The 25,560-nt window shown below is 37.1% G+C and overlaps 2 protein-coding genes across 8 annotated transcripts in view; both read left to right on the top strand.

Annotated features, from left to right (window-relative positions):
* Positions 1 to 13,711, top strand: part of LOC128022071 (calmodulin-binding transcription activator 1) — a 280,579-nt gene extending 266,868 nt beyond the window's left edge. For 3 of the 7 annotated variants that reach the window (XM_052609305.1, XM_052609300.1, XM_052609304.1), the window contains 13 exons: positions 1,745 to 1,911; positions 2,004 to 2,218; positions 2,321 to 2,399; positions 2,970 to 3,297; positions 3,501 to 3,919; positions 4,158 to 4,312; positions 4,404 to 4,650; positions 5,246 to 5,317; positions 5,421 to 5,441; positions 5,936 to 6,135; positions 7,082 to 7,156; positions 7,484 to 7,514; positions 8,913 to 13,711. In XM_052609305.1, the coding sequence (XP_052465265.1) occupies positions 1,745 to 1,911; positions 2,004 to 2,218; positions 2,321 to 2,399; positions 2,970 to 3,297; positions 3,501 to 3,919; positions 4,158 to 4,312; positions 4,404 to 4,650; positions 5,246 to 5,317; positions 5,421 to 5,441; positions 5,936 to 6,135; positions 7,082 to 7,156; positions 7,484 to 7,514; positions 8,913 to 8,945 (2,042 nt within the window). In that variant the 3' untranslated portion in view covers positions 8,946 to 13,711. The remainder of the gene's footprint in view (positions 1 to 1,744; positions 1,912 to 2,003; positions 2,219 to 2,320; positions 2,400 to 2,969; positions 3,298 to 3,500; positions 3,920 to 4,157; positions 4,313 to 4,403; positions 4,651 to 5,245; positions 5,318 to 5,420; positions 5,442 to 5,935; positions 6,136 to 7,081; positions 7,157 to 7,483; positions 7,515 to 8,912) is intronic. The other 4 variants (XM_052609302.1, XM_052609303.1, XM_052609301.1 and 1 more) reach the window with 4 other exon arrangements.
* A 451-nt stretch (positions 13,712 to 14,162) lies between these two features.
* LOC128022070 (vesicle-associated membrane protein 3-like) lies at positions 14,163 to 25,057 on the top strand. Its single transcript, XM_052609299.1, has 5 exons — positions 14,163 to 14,282; positions 19,263 to 19,350; positions 23,128 to 23,286; positions 23,871 to 23,922; positions 24,097 to 25,057. Coding segments are annotated over exons 1-5 (318 nt in total). The 5' UTR covers positions 14,163 to 14,280; the 3' UTR covers positions 24,114 to 25,057.
* Positions 25,058 to 25,560: the final 503 nt, after the last annotated feature.

Here is a 25,560-nt window from a genome sequence, read left to right as displayed (position 1 = left end):
TTATGTTTTTTGGACATCTTTGGGCTAGTTTATGCATGCACATTGTCTGTGTTATTGAAAGTTGTTTTTGGGTGCTTGGGAAAAGTCTGATTTATGCACACAAACACAAAGACTGTCATTTTCTATACTTTTAAAAGATGGCGTAAAAGATGTATTTAAGGCTTTTTGAAGAATCTTGATCTTATTAAAGTGGGTATTACAAGTTAAAATGAACTGTTGGAACTGGTAAGACTGTAGAAGATGCTTGATTTTTGCATGCATTTGTTTGTTGTGATGTCTTAGGAGCTGATTTTTCTGTAGGAATTCAAATAAATTGGGCCAATTTTTGACATTGAAAAAAAAAGTGGTCCAATTACCTTGAATTCACCTTATATATTCACCTGAATATAGAAAATGTAAATAACCTCGGCTCATCCTTTTACTCTAAACATATTCTCCATCACTGCGTTAATAAACATGAGTTTGGTCTATCTGTTTTGAAACGATGCCCCTCAACAGTTTCAGGTTTGACACAAAGCTCTCAAGCGCTCTGTTGCCTGGCTGGTCTGCTGGTGTCTGATTGGACGTCTCCAGGCTGCTGGAGGTGTAGTAGAGCGTTGATTATGTCACAGCCCCGTTGTAGAGAAATTTGGTCCCTCCTCCCCTCCCCCCCCAGCCTACATTAGAGTACGTGTGCCGCATTCTGAGTGAGAGAGAGAGAGAGACAGAGCGAGAGAGAGAGAGAGAGAGAGAGACCGAGAGTGAGAGAGAGAGAGAGAGAGAGAGAGAGAGAGAGAGAGAGACAGCCTGCCAGCAGCAGGTGGAAATGACATCATCTGCACTGCACCAACACTGCAGTAGTGTTTGAACAAAGCTGCACTGGAGCTACATTTGGAGCGACTCTTTTTGTCTGCAGGGTAGATTTCTTTTGATGGAAAAACACAGAATCCAATGCATACATGTAGTTCACTCTATTAGAATTAACTCCCTTTTATTCACTGTGTGTGAAACAGAACTGGTGTCAGTGTGGTATATGCAGGAAATTTGTCCTGTTGTTAGCGGTCACTGTAACAAAACAACACATTATGAGCATGCATACAAGAGCCCTCAAGTAGCTTTTTTTTTAAGTGGACAAAGGATATGCAAACAAGATGATATTTGATATAGAGATGTAAAGGGGTCAGTCGTAAATAATTAGAAAGGTTTGAGATGTCAAAGAGTAGAAATGTCTTATAAATGTAAAAAGTTGTATTTATGATTTTATAAGGTTTTTTTTTTTTCAATAAAAAAAATAAATTTTAATTTTTTTTCTGTTTCTTTTTTTTTTTTTTTTTTTTTTTTACAATCTCAGGACAGTTACATCATGCAGACATTTGTAACTTTTTTTAACTATATACACATTTTTTAAACTACATACATACTACATACAAGATATTCATCAAGAAAAATATAGGATGGAGCTTTAATTGTTTTTGTATCCATACCAATGACTATCCATCTTATATAACTGGACACTGACTCTGAAATGACCATTCGCTGCCATTGTTTACACCCCTGACAAAGAACTTACAAAGAAATTGGTTTCAGAGATCAGTTATGACCTCTTTTTTTTTTTTTTTTTTTTGAATAACACGCACTGATTAATCATGCTCAATAACAACGGGAACATGTGTTAAGAAAGTAAATAGAGTTTAATATCATGGTGATTTTAAAGGCATTTAATATGTACACATAACATTCTAAATTCTCCTTATGTTTTATGCAGATAACCAGTTCAGAATGTCCATCCTGGAACGGCTAGAGCAGATGGAACGAAGGATGGCAGAGATGGCCAGTCAGCAGCAGCAACAGAGCAGCGGAGGACCATCTGAGAGCAGAGGAACTGGAACAGGAGGAGGAGAAGGAGGAAGAAGCAATTCTGAGCAGGCACAGGTATCATTCTGAGCTTCACTGTATTACTCCAAACTAATGAACATCACCGTTAGATTCTTAGAATTGACTTGGTTCTTGATTCTTTGTCGTAGTTCTCACCAGATCTGGTTCAGAGCCAGGGTCAAGGTCCGGCTGGCAACTCTTTTGAGAGCCGTGTGGTGGTAGTTTGTGAAAAGATGATGAACCGTGCTTGCTGGGCCAAATCCAAGCACCTGATCCACTCCAAGACATTCCGGGGCATGACTCTTCTTCATCTGGCAGCCGCCCAGGGCTACACCACCCTTATTCAAACACTTATCAAGTGGCGGTGAGTATACCTGATTGCATACCTGCATTAAATGTCCATTTATAGTGCATATATATCATTCATCTCATCTGTATTGTTCTCTGTGCTGTTTGTTTTTTACAGCACTAAGCATGCAGACAGTATTGATCTAGAACTTGAGGTCGATCCTCTAAATGTGGATCATTTCTCTTGCACACCACTGGTGAGTGTTGACAGGTCAGGATACCATGTAGCTTCACAATGCTGTTTGGATAGGGATGTAACGACTCGCTCAAGTCACGATTCGATTCATGATTTTCAAATATAACGCTATAATAATATACTAATATAGCAAGATACTGCATACATGCAACATGACCAGTTTTTAATCTAAATTATATAAAATATAAAGTATAAAAATATCTGCATGAAACAGAAACAGCAGACAATCTTAATGAGACGCAGATTCGCTCTCTGCCAGTAGGTGGCGCTTAAAGCATTTCTTTCGTTTCCGTTGTAAACAAAGCGGCGCTGAATGTATGAACTTTAATATGCATTATACAGAGGAAAGATGAAAAGAAAAATACCATCTAAACTTTTCTAAAGACAGTAAGTTCCCTTCAGATATACATTCTTTTAGCATCTCAACCGATATGAATCGTCACATATTTGAATTGATTTTCAACCGGCTTGCAGTTAATCGTTACATCCCTATGTTTGGATGAGTTGTTTGATATAGAAGGGGCAGAGCATGGCATACAAATTAAATGCAACTCAATTTTCTTCTCTTTAGATGTGGGCTTGCGCTTTGGGTCATATGGAAGCAGCAGTTGTTCTGTATAAATGGGATCAGCGAGCTTTGGCCATCCCAGATTCTTTGGGTCGCTTACCGCTGGCTATTGCCCGCTCCCGTGGCCACACCAAGCTGGCTGAGTGTCTGGAAAGCCTTCAAAGGGAGGAGCAGCAGTCAGGAGCACTGACTACAACTCCCAGCATGCCTTTCTCACAATCTACTGAGGCCTCAGCTGCTGAGGGATGGATGAATGTTTGGGGTACAGAGACATCTTCAGCTGGGCTGAAAGAAAGCAACGTCACTAGCTCTGCTTCCAGCTCCAGCTCAGGTAAGAACTGAATCTTTCATTCTATCTGAAGTGTCAGTCTTCAAAAGACTTGTATATGTATCTTAAGTTCCATACAGTTACGAATACCAAGTAGAAAGACCTTGCATGAACAAATGAGTACTTTGTAAGCAGATGGGTCAGGTTGAGATATCCAACAGGTTTTGTACAATTTGGTCAAACAGACTTGCTTTGTACTTTTGCAGACCTGAGGAGGCCCAGGTCGGAACCATCAAGTTTCTATAGCAGCGTTAGTCATGGGGACGCCCCACTGAGCAAGAAACACAAACCCAACCCTGAGACCCTTCAAACCCAGCCCAGCAAATCCTGCTCTGCACCTCTTGGACTAGAAGAACAGGCCAACAAACCTAAAATATGCCCTTCCAGGGAGGGTACTGTGCAGAAAGAGCAGGGAGATGGTGAGCAGTCTCGGACTAAGCTGGGCTCAACTTGTGGAGGTGGGTGCTGGAGTTCCAGACAAGCTGCAGGACGCAGAGTGCCAGCTGTAGGACTTGGCAAGGAAAGGCTCGCAAACAGACTGAGATTAAGAGAGATTGCTAGTGCTGGAACAATCTCCGATCTGCGGAAAACCCAAGAAGATCTGGAGAACACAGGAGTCTTGCAGGTGAGGCATAGAGAGGGTACTTTGACTCGAGTAGTCTTCCGAAACTGCATCTTTTGTAGTGCTATAAGATAAAAAGTAAAGTCTGTCAGATTTGGTATTGACTAGTATTGACTTCTATCTTATGTCTCAATGGCAATATTGCCAGCAATCTTACATAGCTGTCCTGTACCCTGCTTTTTGGGGCACATAAACATGTACAGTTACTGGTGCAATTTTAAAAGTACACAACTTGTTTCAGAACACAAACATGATGACTTTGGCGGAAGAAGTCATTGAGGCGACATCTAATCGCATCAAGAGGGAAAACTTTGTTGCATCAGACACTACACTAGATGGCGTTGGAGTCAGCGGCACCATGAACTGGTTGGCCAGTTATCTTGGAGATGCGGAGAGGTGATTCATCAGAAAGTTGACCTATTCTCAAGATTCCTTGTTACAGTCCCTTTGGGTTCTTGTATGTAATTGTTTTCCCAATTGTTCCCAGGTTCCTGTTTAACAAGCCCCTAACTTCCTCTCCTGGCCTGGGCCCAGTCCACAGTGGAGGACAGCCGGAACTTGACGGTCCTCTTGGGAAGCTTGGTCTCCAGTCCCCCGCTGAATGGACTGCCCTCCTCAATGCCTCCCACAACAAGGAGGAGCGTGACCTGACCCAGCTTGCCTTGTCTGATCCTGAACAGAGAGAACTTTACGAGGCAGCCCGCCAGGTCCAGAACACCTTCCGCAAATACAAGGTAGGGCAGGGCTTCATCCAGGTGCTAGGTCACCCCTGAAGGTTATCGGTGGTGTGTTGCCAGTGTTCGTGATGGTCCAGTTTCAAAGGTCTTGATGTATTGTGTTGTGTTGTATGGTGTTCCTGAACTTAAGGTAAATGAATCTGGATTTTTGCAGTCCTGTGTCGTGAAAGGTGGTATGATTGTTGTGGTGTGCACTCAAAAGGCAGAGATAGGGTCACTGTTGTTGACAAGCATGGGGAAATTTGCTTGAGCTTAGCATGGCCTTGCTATAAGGAATGATTGCATTGTTTCCTCCATCTTTCTATCTGTCTGTCTTAAAGGGATGTGCGGATATCCCTGAGTCCACAACCCATTGGTTGTTCAGAGCAGATTTCTCCCAGTGTTCCGCTGGTGCGCAGTGCTCTGAGGAATAACCTTCTCCAGGTTCTCAGAGCATATCGACACAACTTTGCCAGTCTAAGAGGACACCTTGGCCAGGCACAAAAGGAATCAGATGCCATCATCTCTGTGGCCTTGCAGGCCTCCTTGTAAACACTTATCTCTCTCCTGTCCTCTCCACCCTACCTTATCCCCCTCTTCCCCCATCCTGCAGGGTCGTCCACTTCGGGAGCAGCAGGAACTGGCAGCTGCTGTCATTCAGCGCTGTTATAAGAGGTACAAACAGGTAGGCAGAGATCCACAGAATTCTCTGTGTGTGCACATTTGAGAGGTCAATTATTAAAGGCTTTACAAGAATGCCTTCAATTCCCTCCTCTCTCTTCCCCAAGCTGACATGGATAGCCTTGAAGGTAACACTTCCTGCTTCATCTACAACGACTACTGCTTTAAACTGAAAGTTTGTTAGTGGTTCTTCTTTATTGCTATTACTTTGTTTATACTTAGGGTTATGGATATGGACCAAACTTGTACAGTCAAAAGTATTAATGCTAGCTCAAATTGTGCAGCTTGCTAAGAAAAGATTAGCTATTTAGCTACTTTTCCTGACTAATTAAACAATAAAACAGGCAACAAAAAAAAATCCAAAATTTTACACAGAAAGAGGGATTGAGGCAGTACACTACACCTACAGTAGCAATGACCTAGCATACACATTCAGTGCCAAATAACTTAGCAACTGCATAGCAACTGTCAATCATCCACAACACATCTAATATAAAGTTGATAGTGTAGTTTAGCAATGTTGATTTTTTTTATTAGCAAAATTGCTAATGGAGTGGTTTGCTACAGATCTCTCACTCTCTCTCTATCATGTGACAACTTTCTTTCTCTGTCCTTTTGGCAGTATGCACTTTATAAGAAGATGACGCTGGCCGCCATCCTTATCCAGAGTAAATTCCGCAGCTACCACGAACAGAAGAAGTTCCAGCAGAGTCGTAGGGCAGCTGTGCTGATCCAGCAATATTACCGCAGCTACAAAGAGCTCGGCCGGCCAATCCCACGAAGGCGAGCCACTGCAGCTGCACTGGTGCAGCACAAACTCAGGTAAAAGAACACACATTCAGTACAGGGCAAACTAATGCTTAAAGATAGAACACGTCAGATTTTATAAAAGTTTTTGAAAAACACTCATGCCATCCGCAAGTTGTAATTGGTGTGAGCACTTTGGCGCCACCAGTGGCCAAACAAGAAACTGCTTAACGATTTAAACCTTTTCATGTAATACATCACATTTAGAATTAAAATGTTGTCTATAGAACTAAGCTGAATTTAGTTCCCAAAATCTATCTGTGTGTACACATACTTGATCTAAGCAGCCTTGTGTGTTCAAGGAGTGCTCACAAGAGGTGCTACATGCATTAATGTCATTTCATTTCATTAATATCATTAGTGTAATTTCACCCCAAGTTACGATAGGAGGCTGTTCCTCTAAAGTGTACAGTCAATTTGGATGAATTATTAAGTATGTGCCAACACTTCAAATCTACAACACATTGCCAAGTCAACTTTTTAAAGAATGGCAGGATTCAAAACCCTCCTGTTTACTTTCAGAGACAATCTGTTGTTGACACAGCGCCAGAAAATTATTTACTTCACTAACAGTTTGAGTCCAAGTACAAATAGAAGCTTAATTATTTTTGCATTCCATTTGTTGTCATACAACCTATTGCAGCAACTGCAGTTTGTTCCTTAATTGCTGGTGTTTTCTAGGAGAGAAGAACATTACTTTTGCATATACAAACCTCTAACCCTGGTGTTGTATTAGCATGCAACATTTGTGCTCTGAACATGAACTATTACTTGAATCATCTGTCAAGCTGAGGATAGGTGTGCTGGTATTTTTCTAAGCTATTAGACACATTTTGCCTTCTAGGCAATGAAATATGCAAAAGATCCTATAAACTTGAACTGAAATAATTTTTGCACATGCTAAATGTTTGGTTTAACCTGCCAGTGTACACAACCACTCATGCTGATCATTTTGTTTTAGAAGCAGTTTACTGACCATGAGACAAGACCAGGCTGCAAGAAAAATAATGCGGTTTCTGCTGCGGTGCCGTCACAGGTAAGCCAAAGATGAGAACTTCCACCAGGTGCATTGTGTTCCTACGGCACTGTTGTTCTTTTAGCATGCACACACCAACTCTATGATATACTTGCAACTTTGAGATGAATCAGCCTTTTAATATCCTGTGGTTTAAAAAGGCACATTTCATAATCTCTCAAGCACACCAACACTATTGTCAGGAGTCATAAGACAGCAACAGACAAACCTTGGTGTTTTCATGGCTCTGTTAGAAAGCCCTATTGTGTTTGGTCCCATTTCCCCAACCCAACCCAACCTCAGTGTGTACTAATAGCTGTCTGGTGTTGTTTTGCTGTCTATGCAAAGCCCCTTGATGGACCATAGACTATTCAAACGGGTGAGTGCAGCCTCAGTAAATCAGTTTGTACCCCTCGATTTCTCTTCTTTTATCTCCCTGCCTCTCCCTTTTCTTTCATCTCGTTCTCCATTTTCTACATCTATGTACCTTGATTTCAGACTCTGCTGTTCCCTATGACTCGATCTGTTCTTTCTTTCCCTCTTTTCTTTTATCTTTTTTCTCTATTGCTTTATGCCTGCATGCATGACGGCCGACTGGAGCCTGAGTTGACTGAGCCTTATATGAGAGAGAGAGGACTGTAGATCCAACCAACAAGCAAATACAGATGATGCATTAATTGCAAAACTAACAAAGCACTCTCTCCCTCTCTCTCTCTCTCTGTCTCTTTCTTCTCTCAATCTCTCTCTCGGTCCCTCTAAAGTCTCCTCCATCTCTCTTGTTATGAGGATGCTTATGACAACACTAAGGACTGCTGGGGTAGTGCATTTGGCAATTGCATGATGGCTAAAGATATGGAGGCCTTGCTTCTATCAAGGGCATGCTTGGAATAACATCCCTTTCTCTATGGGAGAGAAACTGTCTTGAATGCCTGGCTGCCTGTTTTATACATCTCTTTTAGCTTTTATAAGCTTGATTTGGGGGATGAGGGTGGGGACGGGGGTCAAACTGTGAGCTAACAACATGTCCGGGGGTTTAAAATGTCTTTAAAAGGTTGGGTACTAAGTTCTTGCTTAAAAAGAAGTGTAGAGGTATAACATGTTGAGAAATCTAAATATTTAATTAAGAATTTGATGTAATTTCTGTGTTGTACTGCAAATTGTAGGGTTATATAATGTCATTCTTTCAAGGTTATAGTTTTAAGATGAATGGTTTACTTTAGGTTATTTTGGCTATTAAGGTTGTTTTATTTATTAATATATTAATATGTGTTTGCTTTATAATCCGAATGTAGAATATTAGTTGTAAAAAGTAGATTTCAAAGAAAATCATTTTTTCCCACATTTTTACTGAAAGACAGCCACCAAAAAAGTGTCTGCATTTAAATCACACTTAAATGTGAAGTATCATCTGTGCTCAAATTGACAACCACAAAATGTTCAAAAATGTTTATTTTAAATCATAATTTTAAGTCTACCGTTTATTATTTAAACCTTCTGTCCTGCTTGAAAAGTGTCCTTGTGCTATCTTTCTTTAAAATAATTGATACTTGCTTTGATGTTATGTTATCTAATGCAATAGCATTAAGACATTAAGACTTTAAAGATCTCTGTCATATATAGTGGAGTATATTTGTTGTTCTTTGCTGGTTCCAGTGAGGAGATAGTAATGAAACTGGCAGGTGTATTGGTTAATGCTCTGTGATTCCCCTTAGGGCCCAGGATGCTTGTGAACCCTCAGGCTAACCCTGCAACACTCTTGTTTTTGGTCTATTTTCAGAGCGAAAGAATTGAGAAAGGCCAAGGAACATGAGAGCGCCGCAAAGAGCCCCGTCGCAATGTAACATCTCCAAGTGGACTCTTTCTCTTCCTCTTCATTGCATTTTTACAAGAGACAATTTACGGAAAAAGCAAAAATTATTCAGGAAGCGGAACACGGAAGATCATCGTAAATGCGACGGTTGAACTCTAAGCAGCATTGTGACTAAGTTCTGCCCCTACATTGTGTTATTTACTGAAATAAGACTATTGGGGAAATATGACATTATCTTCATGGCATTTTTGCACTCTTCATATATTTTTTTTCTTTAGATTACAAAAAAAGGAAGAAAAAAAAAAAACGAAGGAAGACCAAGGAGCAAAGGCTTTTTATTCCGACCAGCGCTTGTAAAATATCAAAATATCACATCAGAAAAACATCATGCTGGAAGCCTCTTCAGATTACATTTTTATATTTTGAAAGGAAAATAATACAACAATCAGTTTGGGAGAAGAAAAAAAAAAAAGGACAAATCCTAGAAAATGTAAACCAAAAAAAGCCCTCATTTCAGTGACCATATGCATGCAGAGTTTTTGAAATCAGGCTCTCATCTCCACAGATTCTTTTTTTGACAAATGCTGTCCGTTCATTCAAAGGGAAGCCTTCATATGAATGTAGATGGGGACAGGGCAAAAATGCTGGGTTTGAAATATCAGTGTCTTACCTTTGTCTTTATGGGGATTTAGGGGACTTCTGACGACAACTTGGGGGATTGAAGCGAAGCCCTCTGGGTTACTGTTTTGTGTGAACTGTTTTCGACTTTCTTATGGGTCCTTTTCTTAATGTCATTTTGCTGGCCTGACTTTGTGTGTCCCGTGTTTGTTGAACTGAATCTGGATACAGTGCATGTGTTTGAGCGAAACGCTCCTGCATGCTATGTAAATGTTTTGTGTTTTATTTTCATTCATTCATATCGGTGATATTGTGGCACCATCCAACTGGACCGTATAAGCCTGTTTGTTTCTGAGTATACTGTTATAAAGACCATTATTTTTATATAGTTCAGTTATTTATTTATTAGCTTTATTGAATTTTGTTTGGTTTTTTTCTTTAGCATAATTGCATTTTTTTTTTTTGTGATGGTTTTAATTAATCTCCTTGTTTTTGAAACTGACCTTTTTTAATGTGAACTGCACTATCAATTGTGCCACAGCGTCAAACGTATATTTGCAAAGGTTATCTTCCATTTGTGTGTGTGGGTGTGTCTGTGTGTGTGTGTGTGTGTGTGTGTGTGTTGTGATACGTTTCTTCATTGTTACTGTGGGTTGATTTCGAAGAGCTCCATAAAGCCGCCACAAGCTTTCCCATGGAGTTTCACTGAACATTGCCTTGACTTTTTGAAGGGTCCCTATACAGAAGCTTAAAAAAAAATCCATATTTTTGACTATTTAGTGGTCCCTGTACATATGAAGATAGGTGAAGGAACATTGATAGCCAGAAACTTTTTCCGAAGAGGATTGTATTTAAGAATATATAGTATTTTATTCATAAATTGGATTATAACACACTAAGAGACAAACAAAAAACATATATTGTATAGTTTTCTTTGAACGCCCAAGATGTACGGTTGTATTGTTTGTAAATATTGTAAATATTGGTTGCGAAGAAGGAGCCATGTGCATGAAACTTTAAGACATTGAACATAATGTAAAGATAAAATGTAGTGGCAATGGTCTGTAATACGACTTCATTAGAAGACTTTATTGGAAATGTTCTTTTCACGGAGCATTCTCTGAAGCATGAACCACGATAAAACCGTAGATTTAGAAGAAGAGCCAAACAAACCCATCAGACACAACTGGAACTTTATTTTTCAGGGTTAGCGGGAATAAAATAGTGTTTTGTTTTGTGTTTTTTAACCGATGGTGACCGGTCATGTGAATGATACAGGACTAAAATAAGCTATTCCTTTGACAAGTATCACAGTATTGGAAGAACTAGTATTGAATGACCAGACTACACTCACGTGGCCAACAGTTACAGCTGAGGTTTCTACCATAAAGAGGATGAAATGTGTCCACAGTTTTGTCTTGTATAACATGACTAGAACGTGTTTTCACATTTTATCGTCTTGAACTCAACACGAACAATGGTCTTGGATGGAGTCAGGAGGTCAAAAGTAGGTCTTGTAATTAAAAATGATGTTGATGTGAGGGTTGTGAATGGTTATTTCAAACAGGCGATTCCCATACACATGCTTACGTGCTAGAAAAATGTGACACTCGAACTGGAATCAAACACTGAGAGGGCATGAAAACGGTCATGGATAAATATTGTGAATGTATCTCAAAACACGTACATTTCGACTCTCATCAGAATCTACGACTGCCATGTGTTCAAAGTTTTTTTTATTTTATTATTTCTTCATTTCTTGGGGGGCTGCTACCAACATTCAAAACCCCGTGGTTGAGTCACGCTGAATCATATAGGTTTCTTTTGTACATTTTGATTCTCTTTATGCTTATGGAAACAAGCACGACGTCTTTCATACATTTCTCCGAAAGAAATTTGAGACTAACTGATCCCCTGAATTTCCAAAGTGATTTCAGCTGACGAGAGGCATCATTTTAACTTACACCAGCACATTTTGCCTGTTAAAAAAGAAGGACGAGGAAAGAATGTGGTGCTTATCTGCTGAATTATTACCTACGTAGTTTTATTTCTACTCCCCACATGTAGATCCATTGTTGTTTGAGAAGTTTAATGTTTCCTCAAAATGAGTCTCAATATCAGTATTATTATTATAGAAAGTGCCTAAAACATTCAACCAGTATCAGGAGTGTGTTGTTCCTAAAGAAGTCGACATGAAAACCAATGGTATGCAATGCTAAAGGCTGGTTTTACCCAGGTCTGTTTCCTCCTCCCACACCCTTTTCACTCCCGAAGGCACCTGTCATTTTGGGTTTTTTCATCCCCTGTTCATTCCAATTCTGTCTCCCAAAAAGCGATTTGTTGAAAGATTTTGAGTGACCCAATAACATACTATGCATGCTTTCATTATTTCTGTCATTTTATGTGCTTTTCTTTCTCTTTTTCCATGTCGGATCTAAACTGGGCCAGGAAAGTAGGACATGCTCGGTGAAGTTGGCACATTATATAACAGTTTAATCCAGTTGTTAGATTCAAGTCAGAGCACAACTCTAAGCGAAGGTGGTCGATTTTAATGTCCCTTTCCATCCAAATAGTATTCTTCCAACTTGAAATTTCAGGAATCATAAGCAAAAGTCCTCAGAATTCACCAGGAAAAGCTGTTTATGGGTTTACCAGGTATATGTATCTCAGTTTGGGTCATTCATCATAGGGAAGGGAAATATCTGCCTCCCTTTTGTAGTTCTACTCAGGGTGCTAAAACAGGGAGAGGGTGTTTAGCATGGAGACTAGATTAGATTAGGTTAGGTTAAGTCTCCAGGTTCAACTCAGAATCAACGGGACAAACCACTGGGAATATGTACTTCCATGTGTACATTACTACAACATTCGCTTTGTTACAAACCACTGCTTTCAGAGACAAGACTGTCACTCGGGTAACAGGATAGGCCGTGTATGTTTATAGAGTTTTTAGACCATTTTTCCAAAACTGAGCAGGTATCCTCATTCATGCAGATATCATCGCTCATTAAGTATTGCCATATCCCCATGGGATTGGGAATGCATAAGTATACCTCAGCGCCAAATACCTTCAGAATAAGGTGGGAGATCCCGTCCTCTTATGAAACAGCTCAGTATACGTGCATCCGGATCATGCTTTCCGTATTTTTGTCAGATAAGAGAAATATGCACTTTGTACAGCTCACCATCCAAGTTGAATTCCCTCTCCAAGCCCTGGTTATAAATGCATTTGTATGTGCTTTATCCCGACGAATGAACATGGATGACCACATGAGCACATGTAAAGGTTTTAGCTGAGTGAGGGAAAACACTAATGGTGCAGTTGGAAGTTTGTACGATGTCCTAAATCCTCTCTTTGGAACGCCGGAAATGCAGGTTAGGCTTTAACAGAACCCGAAAAACCACTCGATTATAAGCTTCTCACTTACAAGTACAGAGCAATAAACACTGTTTTAGACAAGCTCTTTAGGTTGAAAGAATATCGATAAGTCAAACATTTAAAAAAATATGATAATAATAATAAAAACAAAAATATAGAGAAAAAAAAACATTGAAAAACTTAGTTCACTTCCTCTTATGCAAATACAGGTACACAGGGAGAGGTGTTCAGTGGTCTGTGGACATTGATTTCATATTTCCCAGCACTAATGCACGTTTTCATCATTTTAAAATGAAGAATAGAAAAGAAAAGATAAAATATGAGCCCATATTTCTTACAGGGCAGTGGGCTTTCAACACTCTGCATGTGAAGCTAGTATTAGACCTCTGTTTTCCCTTCTGTCTCTCTCTCTCTCTCTCTCTCTCTCTCTCTCTTTCTCCTTCATACCAGCTTTGTGCTCCTTGTATCCTCGCCCTCCTTTTCCTCCTCTGATAATTTTGCCTCATGTGCTATTTTCTCTGCCGTCTCCCTCTTTCTGTCCTTCTTGTGAGTTTTATTTATTTATTTAGATTTATTTATGGGTTTTGTTTTGTTTTTGCTTTGTAACTGTGCATGTGAGAGCATCATTGAATTGTTGGATATGTTTTAAAAAAATAAATAAATATTCAGCTGCTGAAGCCATGCAAAACATTTTGAATTGCCCTTAAAATGGGAAATGTTTTCTGAATGCTTTATATAATTTCTGCTGTAAAATAAAATCTTAAAAGAGAAATGGTGCTCATGTTGTCCTTTTCTTTATTCCTGTTTTCATAACATTATTTCTAAACTCCATCTGCTATGAAACAGCGGTTCACACAAACACACAATCTCAGTTCCCTTATCATTACTGACATAAGTTGGAGAATACAGTTAACTATAATTAAATCTATATTTTACATTTATATAATTATATTGATTTGAATTCACATTTTTTAATATAAGCAGTGAAATTACTAAAATGTAATTCTAATATTAAATATTACTAATATAATACACAAGTATATATTTATTTTCATATTATTTACTTAAGAATATAGACATAAAAAACTATTAATATTATATAATAAATAGTATCAATATAGTATACAATAGTATAGTATATTGTAGTTTTTATCTATTTGTTGATTTATATATTTATTAGTATTTTATGCAAATACTGACATGAGAAAAGTCACTTTTTCAGCCAAGTTTCAGCTCGAGTTTTCTCTGTCCGCGTGCCCGTGCTCACATTCACGCGCACGCTCACAGTAGCGGCTGTAGTATCAACGGGGCCTTCACAAAACACACATCAACTCAGCAAACATGTGAGTAAAACTGCTTGAACACTACTCACACGATCTCAGTGAGTGCAAACACTTATGTTTTATGTCGTGTTTTAAATATTCGAGAATATCAGTGAATGCCAGTCTCGCTGAGTGTGTTTGTAAAGTTTGTGTTGTGCTAATAATATGTGTGAAAGCAACAAGTTAGCTTAGCGTTAGCTTCAAGGCTTGATATAGATTTTTATTCCCTTTCGGTTATTAAGTATAGTCCGTTTAAATTGGGATTAGTGCATATAACGCTGTCAGTGAAGTTTATTGTTAATTCAAGAGTTTTTAAAGAGTTTTTGTGTTTTTATATAACAGCTACGTGTTAACGGCTGACTGTCTGCTTCTGACTGAATACAAAGTTTGTGGAAAGTTAAACTTTAAGAATAACGTTAATTCAGCTAAAGACATTTTACTTTAGTAATAATACATTTGGTTTGCCTTAGTTCTACATTTATTGTCTTTTATGACTAATTTAGAAGTAAAAACTTACAGATTTAATATAAAATGTTAATAAAATACGGTTATATTAACCTAACTAAAGATGATGTCATAATTTCAACAACCTGATAGCAGTTTAATTAATATGCATTGATTCAGTAAGTGTTACAGATTCTGGGATCTTTTGATGTCATGCCATGAATTACTTTAGACAAGTGTTTATTGATTACAGGATATATCTTATTATAATATACATTATTATAATTTAATTAAATATGTGTTTGATACACACACACACACACACACACACACACACATATATATATATATTAGTAAACTGCTGATTGATTTAGGATGTTTACATGAGAATAATTTCTTTCCCCACATAATTCAAACATTCAATCAACTAAAAAGAACTTGTATAAAATGTTTAACAGATCATTAGATAATCTATATGCAATTAATTGGAAATTTGGTTGAATATTAAATATTATGATGCTGTTCACTGGTTTATTAATGAACCTTATTTGTAAACCATTCTCCATTTATTGCTTTATTGTTCTAGTGATGAAATGCAAATGTTTGCCATTTGTGACTATTTATTTTTATATACTTATTTTGTGTTTCCTGTCCCTTTCTGAATCACAGATCAGTGCACAAATGTAAACAGTCATTCAGCAGTTGAACACCTCTTTATCTTTTAGTTATGTTGCTTTATGCAAGTGGAAATTGTGCTGTATATATAGGTTATATGCAAAGCTGATTTATAATTACATGTCTTAAGAGACTGATAACCTCAGTACATAATCTATTCCACTGACAGCCGTGTGTAAATATACTAACTCTATCTTTCTGTGAGTGGAGTGATGCTGATAAAACACAGAGCTGCTGCATCCCTGTCAGTTTACAGGTTTTGGATATAGTAATAATATAGGAAATAAAATAGAAGTCGAATTGTTTTTTGACTGATAGCTATTGACTTATAAAGGAATATTTCACCACAAAAATGAACTTGTTTTGAATTGTTTCTTCATCAGATTTGGAGGAATTGTGCTTTCCATCACTAGCTCACCAAATGGATCCTCTGCAGTGAATGGGTGCCGTCAGAATTAGAGTCTATCTATTAAAGTCTTGTAAAGTGAAGCTGTGTGTTTGAAGAAAAAAACAATTATGATTACGATGTTTTTAATTTCAAACCACTGCCTCTAGTTAGAAAACTAGTCCTCTATCCATAATACTGCTTTCTTCAGGGTTAAACTTTTGATTAAACCGATTGATTCAAGAGAGAAATATGCACAGATCAAGTACATTTTTGATGTGAAGGGACAACAGTGGACTCTTTTTGCTGGAGGACGCATTATTATGGATTATCAACTAGCATTTAGGCTAGTACACATAATTTAAACTTAAAATGTCTTCCCTTAAAAAATTGAAGTTGTGGATTACTGAAAAATTGAAGTTTATTGTATCTACTGTTTGGACTCTCATTCTGACGGCACCCATTCACTGCAGAGGATCCATTGGTGAGCAAGTGATAGAATACTAAATTTTTCCAAATCTGTTGAGATGAAGAAAAAAAAACTTGGATGGTCTAACGGTGAGCACATTTTCAACTATATTTCTTTTTTTGAGTTAACTGTTACTTTTTTCATGATGTTTTTTTATAATATTATATAAAAGTCAGATCGTGATGAAATGTCCACGTTATACCCTGAATAAATGGAGGTCGGTTTTGTGTAATATTCATTTACAAAAGCATGTATTGTGTTGTACTGCTGGGGGATTTCAGCAGTGAGATTTCTGCCAGGATCACATGATCTGGAGGCTTATGGTACCTTCCACGTCTTGGTGTGGAATGTGTGTTTGTCTTTGCTCCTGATGGTACTCTCATACGGTCTCTTTCAGTCTCTCCCCTCGTCCCTTTTTATCCTAACAAGGTTTAAATTTCATCTGCAGCATTAGATGGGAGTGAAGTCTGGCCCGAGGCCTTTTACATGTGATTTTACTGATTTTTACTGAATTAACTTAATAGAATTTGACTCCATATTAAAAGTCATTGTGCAAAAGTGGCTGTTAATTGTGAGATATTGTGATAGGAGGTTTGATGTCTAATGCAATGACATTCAGACAATCCTAAGTGTGCATATAGTTTTTAGTTCCAAGTCAAGTCATATTTAATTAAATAGCTCGTTATACAATAGGGCTGGACGATTAATCGAAACCGAAATTCAGAACCTCTAACCGACGTCATTTTCCCATGTTGGTTATTTAGATGTTTTAAATCCTGTTAATACTTCACCCTTAAAAGCATACTAGTGCGTGTGTAGCAACATGACTCTGCCCCGTCCAGTTAGTGGCATAAAAGCAAAACACGGATGTGAACGTCGGTTCAACACATGGTGATGGTGCGTGAGCGGTGAGCCCTGCGTCTTCACTAAACTTTGTCGGTTGTAATTGTTTTATGGTTTGGACATTCAAGCGATTAGATGAACGGATGTGTATTATTATATCGAGCTACCATGTTCGCGCAGCTGCATTGTGGCATGAACACTCATATAAACAGTAGCTGTAAAGATCACATGCACAGAGGAACGCAGAAAGTAGTTGTCAGCGCTGTCCTGTGATTTTATCACTAAGGTAGCTCAGAATCTCAAAACTTATTATGGCATATTTTTCTACTTTTGAAGGAACTAGGCTATTTACAACCCACAGTTTCACAATAATATAGAGACGGTATGACTAATTCACACACTCAAATTTCCAAGAACCGGGTATTGGATAAGACGCATGCATTTTGATTGTGCTTAACATTCCTGCGTTTGCTTTTCAATTTGATTAAAAACGATTGAGTGCAGGAACTGAAAGAATTGGCATCCTGTTTGTGCACGCGTGAAGCACAAGCGCATGAACAGAAGTCGACAGTCGGACTGCGGGTTTCTGGTTTGTGTTAGTGATGTCCGATTCACGAATGAATCGTTCAATTTAACCAGTTCTACTTAGTGAACCGGTTGAACCAGTTCACCAAATCAAACTGAATCGTTTTAAACGGTTCGCGTCTCCAATACGCATTACTCCATAAATGACTTAAGCTGTTTAAGAGCTGGGGGGGTGAGAACTTTTGGAAATTGAAGATCAAGGTAAATTTGTGTACTGGGAAACATACAAGTATCTTCTGTTGCTTACGAAGGGCAGAACTAAAAGGAAAAAATTGATATTTCAACAAAATAAGACAAATTTGGCCATCTTCGTGTTCAAAAGTTTTCACCCCCCAGCTCTTAATGCATCTTGTTTCCTTCTGGAGCATCAGTGAATGTTTGAATCTTTTTAAATAGTTGTGTTTGAGTCCCTCAAATGACCCCAGTGTGATAAGGTGTATCTCAAAATCATAAAGTCACTGCTGGAAAGAGTTCAAATATGCAAAGATGCTGGAAAACTGAAGAATCTGCAGGACCTTAAAGATTTTTCTAAAGAAAGCTGCTCAGTTTAACTGTTCAGAACAAACAAGGGACTCATGCACAACCATCACAAAACAGAAAGACAGTCGAGGATCATCAGGTAACAGCACACAGTATTAAGAACCAAGGGTTCCCAAACTTTTGAGTGGGGTTATTTTAATAATTTCAGCATTTTTTATGTCTTGTGGACTAAATGTTAATATCTTTTATGTACAATATCTTACTCAGGACAGTACTAAATAAAAAATAACATGCATTTAGTATGATCTCTCTTATTTTTTGAAAATAACTCGCATTGTCACAGATTCTGCAAAGGGTGCCCAAACTTTCGAGCCCCACTGTATATGGAGGTTTTGATTATGAACCTGTTCAAAGTGTATTGAATGTTATATCCAACCTTCTTTTTTCTTTGTTTTCACACCACGTCTTACCTGTACTTCCTTTTTTTTTTTATAATTCTCTTTTTGGTATTTGTTTGAAAAAAGCACTTCGTGTTTGTTTAGGTGTCTTTTATGCAGCTCACCCTGCTCATTCCAACCTGTAATTACTCCACTATAAAATAACAAAATAAAGGTTCTTTATTGGCTTCTATGATCCCATGAATAACCTTTAACATCCATAGGATATTTCCAGTCCACAAGAGATTCTATATAGTTGGGAAAACTTTAAGATTATAAATATTTTAAGAACTGTTCACTGAAAGGGTGTTTGGGGAATCAAAAATGATGGTTATATGGCATCTCATTTGGAATCTTAATTTTTTAGAATTTATGTAGTCAATATGCCACTAGGTGGCATTAGAATATCACATGCTGTTTGCCACACTAGATTTCTATTAGAATAACACAACAGGACATTTATGTGCACAACAGATGCTTTCTGACTAAATCAACTCACAATACACAGCCCAAATCAGTACAGAGTATGTTTTGCTAGGCCTTATTGACTTTAAAATCAAATACTGTCCTCTCCAGTAGATTTTTCTTTTGATTTCTTAGATTTTTCCAGCTAACCTGACAATTATGTCTTTTTTTTCTATAACATGTGACATGTAAAATGGTTTTCTCTTTCTGTGTCATAGGTCCGCTCCGGGTGCAGATGGATCTGGTCCTGCAGGGATGTCTGGGAATAACCGCAAACTGCAGCAGACACAGGCACAGGTGGATGAGGTAAGAACACACACCTGACACCGTTTCCCAGTGTTCTTCATGGCTGGCCATAAACAGTTGACTTGATTTCTGTGTCTCAGTGTGATGCGAACAGTTAAACAATCCCAGGACAACTCCATAACAATGTACAATGACTAATGCTCTCATTGAATATTTAAAATAGCTTTAAGACTCCTCCCATTGCAGACATGACTTCAATATTATCACTGTAAACAATACAAGTCTGTACCCTTCTGTTTTTGGGCGACACATCAAATACAAGCTATAATGATATGTTTTGTCTACTGCTAAATTCCCAATTTTCCTTAAAACTACTAGAAAATAATTTATTTTTCTTATTTAAATGTATTCATTTACTCATTATATGGTTATGTAAGACAAAATTAGTGCAGTAAATGTGTTTCATGAAATGAGCAGCAGGTGGCCACTGCATATCCAAATATACAGCCAGACATGCACATGGACAGCTTTTTTTTCATCTGTTTATCAACCTGTTTAGTCACATTCTACACTGTTTCATCAACAGCAACATGACAAGACGCAAGCACAGTCGCTCATGAGCAAAATTACTCACCACTGCATATCAAGTAGAATGTTAATTTCATAGAAGAAATCAAATCCAAGTGAAAATACATATAAAATTTATACACAATAAAGTAGATAAATATTTGAAGCAAATCACAGTTCTTTCTACAGGCAAAGACAAATAAACTATACTATTTATTAGAACAAACCTCTAACTGTACTATATTTGTATATAAATATACATTTATTTACACTATATTACTACATTTATTTTTAAACAGCAAATCAGATTATTAGAATGATTTCTGAAGGCTCATTTGACACTGAAGACTGGAGTAATGATGCTGAAAATTCAGATAAAACATATTTAAATAGAAAACAGATATTTGGAATTGTAAATATTTAATTATTAATATTTGATTTACAATATTTATTCCTATAATTAATTATTTAATGATATTACTGTTCTTACTGTATTTTCGATCAATAAATGCAGCCTTGGTGAGCATTAGCAAATATTTTTTTAAACATGAAATCCTTCAAATCAAGGTATGTGTACATATAAATTCAGGGCCTAAAATAACACTCGCCAAGAACCAAATGCGAGTTAAAAAAAGAAAAGAAAAAAAGTTAGCGAATAAATGAAACTGTGTTAAATTCTAACAGTGCAGTGTTGTGAGAACATAAACGGGGACAATGCTCTGCATATTGATAGACACAGAATTCTAATTGGTGAAAAAGTGAAAGTCGTGACATTCGCCAAGTATGGTAACCCATACTCTGGTATCCTGCTGACAGGGAGACTCGAACCTGCGACCTTTGGGTTAGAAGCCCAACTGTTGCCACCAGTAATCCTGCTGTTGTCTGTGTTTTTAATGTTGATCAAAAAAAACAATCAATCACTGCTATAGAACATTAAAAAAGATATAAAGACTATAGTTTTATCTTATTAGCATAATTTCTAACATTTCTATAGGCTACCTGAAAATCACTGTTAGACACCTGCCAGAAATGCACCATTTCCATTTGTATCTTTGTATAGTAGGCGATTTTGTGCTGTTGCTTGTTATTTTATTTGCTCTTATTTTACAACTGATTTCTTTAAAAATGTAGACATTAAATTTATATTGTTTTAGCTATTAGTTTAGGAGGTATTGAAACCTTTTTTCTGTAGCCGGTAAAAAAAATATTCTGGCTTTTAAGTCACTAGCCATTGGCAGGTCTGGCAAAAAGTTAGTTTTAGGCCCTCTATACATGCATCTCATTTCAAAATTTGATTTACGGTAAATGATATGCAGTTTAAATTTTATAGAAGGTTCTACTTTCTCTTTCACTCTCTCTCTCTCTTTCTTTCTGTTCCTCCCTAAAGTGAGCAACATAATCTGTCAGCAGTTTTTACACATCTCTTCTGCAGCTCACCACATGATTTCTGTTCAAGGAATTTTACACCAGGACATATAACAGGTCTCTGCACACTTTATCCCCATTGACCTCTCCCGTCAGATGTCTTCGTTCAGTCTGGTGCGAGCTCATAGGCTGCCGGTCGGTTATGTAACGCCCCGTCACTTCGGTTATGCAAGTGAAACATGTATCTGCACACGCTGGCTCCCCTTCCACACTGATCTCTCTTAAAGGGGCGGAGCTACATCACCCTGCAACAGGGTTTGTGGAGCACTAGAGCGCATACGAGGAGGCTAAGATGTTTGTGTGCCGTTGCTATTGACTTGGTTATGCAATTGTATTATAACAGTATAACGGGATTTTTTTTCATGCTTTCCATTACTTAAAACATCTGCTGAAGATGTAAAGATTGTTCAGATCGAATATAAGCAACATGATATTATGTCATTCTCTAAATCTTCTATATTTGATAAAGAATAAAACATAAACAGATAATAAACTAAAAACATACTTTTTGAGTAGATCGAAGTGTAAGCGCACAAATAATGCATCAAATTCTGTTCATCCCAGTAAGAAAAAGTTATATGTTATGTATTGACTCTTCAAACACAGTCATACAGTTGAAATGTATTTTAAAGTGTGCATGGACATGCAAAACTTTATCAGGTACTGTTTTCCTTATTCTATTTTAATCTTTTTTTGTATAGATTGTTGATGAGTGGTTTTAAGGGGCAGTGATGTTCTCATTCTAAAAAATAGAAAAATGCACTCCAGGCAAGATGAATCATCAGTGTTCATGGTTTGTTTTCCAGAAAGAAATTTTTAAAAGCAGAAGTTATTTTTGTTAACTTTTAGGAGTACATTAGCATATATAATGTTAAAATGTTGCCTAAAACAAAAAACTTTTATGCTCAATGAGGCTCCATTTATTTGATCAGGAAATACAGTAAAAAATTAAAAAAAAGACTTAAATTTTATTGCTGTTTTAAATAGTTTCTCTGTTTTGAATATGTTTCAAAATGTAATATACTGATTTGCTGCTCAAGAAACATTTCTCAATATCAATATTGAAAACAGTTCTGCTGCTTCATATTTTGGTTGAAATCCATTGTTTATAGGTATTTTGTAACATAAGTTGCATTGTCGATCAATTTATTTTTACAAATCTTACTGACCCCAAACTTTTGAGTATTTATCCATGTATTTCAGTCAACAGAACTAAAAGTCACAAAGCTGCAGATTGTACCGTAGATGTGTAATAGCTCTGACACAGACTGGTTTAATCAAAAGAAAATATTTGTCTAGGCTTGACCTAGTTGGACATCTCTTGCCACATAGATTGTAAGTCTATTTTGTTTTTTAAGGCCTTACTTTTATTTTTATTTTTTTTATTTTTTTTACTAGCAACAAAACATTTGTCACATTGTATTATGTGTAGTTCTGTGAAATCTCATTGGTCCAAAATCCTACTCCGTCCCACTTAATATCAAATATGGTCAGATTTGCTGTGATTTTACTCTGTATCCCACAGCATTTTTGCTTTCATTGGGAACAGGTGAATGTTGCAGGATAATCATGATGGTACAGGTTATGACATTGTTTCTCACTGTGCCGTAAGTATGGGACGCTGCTCACTAAATGACATGATCCTTCTGCTTGTCTGGTTTTAAGAAGTCGTCTCCAGCCATGCTGCCAAAAGTCTCACATCATTAAACTGATTAATAAACCTGCAGTGGTGTTCACACAGCTGATGGTTTACACACATGGCAAGATTCCTAGATCTTGATTACTTTTCCAGCCCTTAGCATCACTTCTCCACAGTTTTTCTAAGGAATCCTCTCGTTGATCTAGGTGGTGGACATCATGAGAGTGAACGTCGATAAGGTCATGGAACGAGACCAGAAGCTGTCTGAGCTGGATGATCGTGCCGATGCCCTGCAGGCCGGTGCTTCCCAGTTTGAGACCAACGCTGCCAAACTCAAGAGGAAGTACTGGTGGAAGAACTGCAAGGTATATCAAGGATGCACAGGAAAGATCATATCATACACTCATTTAGTTGAGATACGTTTATTAAATATTAAGGCTCCAGAGATGATTGGATGTTTTCTAAAATATTTGCTCCCAGTTTTTGAGTTGTGTTCTTCATGCATCTGCAGTATAACAATAACATATAACTGTAGCATAACTCTGTGTATACTATAGTGTAGATAGTGTTATACTAGTGTCATACTGTTTTATGCTATAGTATAAGGATAGTATAACTTCTGTGTTTCCCATAAGATCATATGCAAAAAATGAAGACACTAATATGCAAAAAAAATAATTTGTTTTGTCTTATTGTAAAATTACAGAGGTTAGTTTTTGTGCTCACAAAAGCTCATCGTAATTAAGAAATATAAAGGTCATTTCATTTAAATAAATAAAAACAGGACATTTATTTATTATAGTGTGTTTGTATTATGAAGATGAGAATAATATACGAAAAGTGGTCATTGCTAAAGCAGGTAGCAAATAATATATTCTCAATAAAAAGTGGATAACATTTGAACTTAAGGCACCAAATGACAATATGTTCTTGTTTATTGTCTTTGCAGATGTGGGCCATTTTGATAGCCGTGGTTCTTGTCATTATTGTCATCATTATCAGTGAGTATCAAAGTATTCACTCCTCTTTAACTCCCTAACAGGGGTGGCAGATGCTCAAAATGACACTGATCATGAGACGTCAGCTGAATGTATTTGATTATTATTAAATATATGGTTGGCTTATGAAAGTATATTAATATTAAATCTAAACCCTGCTCTTTTTGTCTCTCTCAGTCTGGACGCAGTCATAAAGACAGAAATCTGGTTATAATCGGAAGAAAAGAACAGGATATGAAGTCTTATCTATCGACTTCAGAAGGAAGAGATATAACGAACGAACGCTCTTCCATTACGTTCTAACCTGCTGATTTTCAAAAGCATATCTTGTAAACTATCCTCAATGGTTTTTTTTTTTTTTTTAGTTTTTGTTTTTAATAACAAGGATTTGAATGTTACAGAATGCCATTTCCATGCACATCTAACACTCCTCTGTGCAAACCACAGAACAGTGACTGACAGTGTAAAGGTTACAAAATAATCCAAAAACCACACTTCCATGATAATATAGAAGTCATTTTGCTATCATTTAGAGGCCAAGACATATTGACCAAAGATCTTGTGAAAGCCATTTGCCAAGATCTCATTGATGAATCCCTCATGGACTCTTTCAGTGGACGGCAGTAATCTGACACTCTTGTTTTCACTGCGTCAGAGTCTTTCTGTGCCAACAAGACATAAGAGCCTTTCCTGAACAACCACAGACGTGCCTTTAAACAGCTCCACTGCCGTCCCGTAACAACAGCACACAACTCTACTCTGATTTTACTCAGAATATCTACATAAAAATGGTGTATGTAAGTTTGATATCTTATTGAAAGATTGTATTTTGAAGTGATAATTCACTAATAATTTAACTGCATTATATACGTTGCCTTAAGTAGAAATAGTTTGTTACGAAATATCTTTGCTTTATGATATTTCAGTAGTATTGAATTTTGTTTTTTTATTCACTTCTCACTCACGGTGCCAAAACATTTAATTTTTGTTTATCTGAGCTTTTTTTTTTTTGTATGTATCTTTGTATATCTCACATGTGTATAAATTGTAAACAAGTGCAATTCTATAGTGTGGCCTTACACACTGTTAAACCTGTTGAATTGCCTGTGATGGCTCAATAAAACACAGATTTAACATCCTTTAGTACTCGCATTTTACTCACAGAGGCTGTATAGATTACAGTAGAAGTTTTTATTTCAGATACTGTTCAAACTTTGTGTTCTTCAAGGAGAAGAGATGTTCTGATGTACTTGTCCTCCAGTTGTTGTGCATCCACTACTGCCATTGTGCTGGTTTAATCCAGTTTACAATCTTCTGTCAAGACAGGAGTGCACATCATCTACCTGTGAAACAGCCATTAACTCTCAAAACAGCAACAGACTGAGGGGTTTCAACAAAGATGTTTCTTTTTGACCATTCTTGAAACCTAACTTTGTTCAAAAGACATCGTGATTTTTCACATTTAATCTAGGATAAAGTATTTTCTAGTGCCAAATTAATGAGAATGATTTCTGATTTGAATGAAAGTCGTGACATTTCCAGTTCACTAATACTACAATAAGTCAGAATTGCAATTGTGAAATATAAATTGAATTTTTTTTCTTGAAACTCCAAGTTTACATTTTGCAATTCAGTTTAAAT

This window comes from Carassius gibelio, chromosome A11 (genome assembly GCF_023724105.1).
Source record: "Carassius gibelio isolate Cgi1373 ecotype wild population from Czech Republic chromosome A11, carGib1.2-hapl.c, whole genome shotgun sequence".
Classification (NCBI taxonomy): Eukaryota; Metazoa; Chordata; class Actinopteri; order Cypriniformes; family Cyprinidae; genus Carassius; species Carassius gibelio.
Note: the sequence above shows the minus strand (reverse complement) of the source record. Positions and strands in the feature narration are given on the sequence as shown.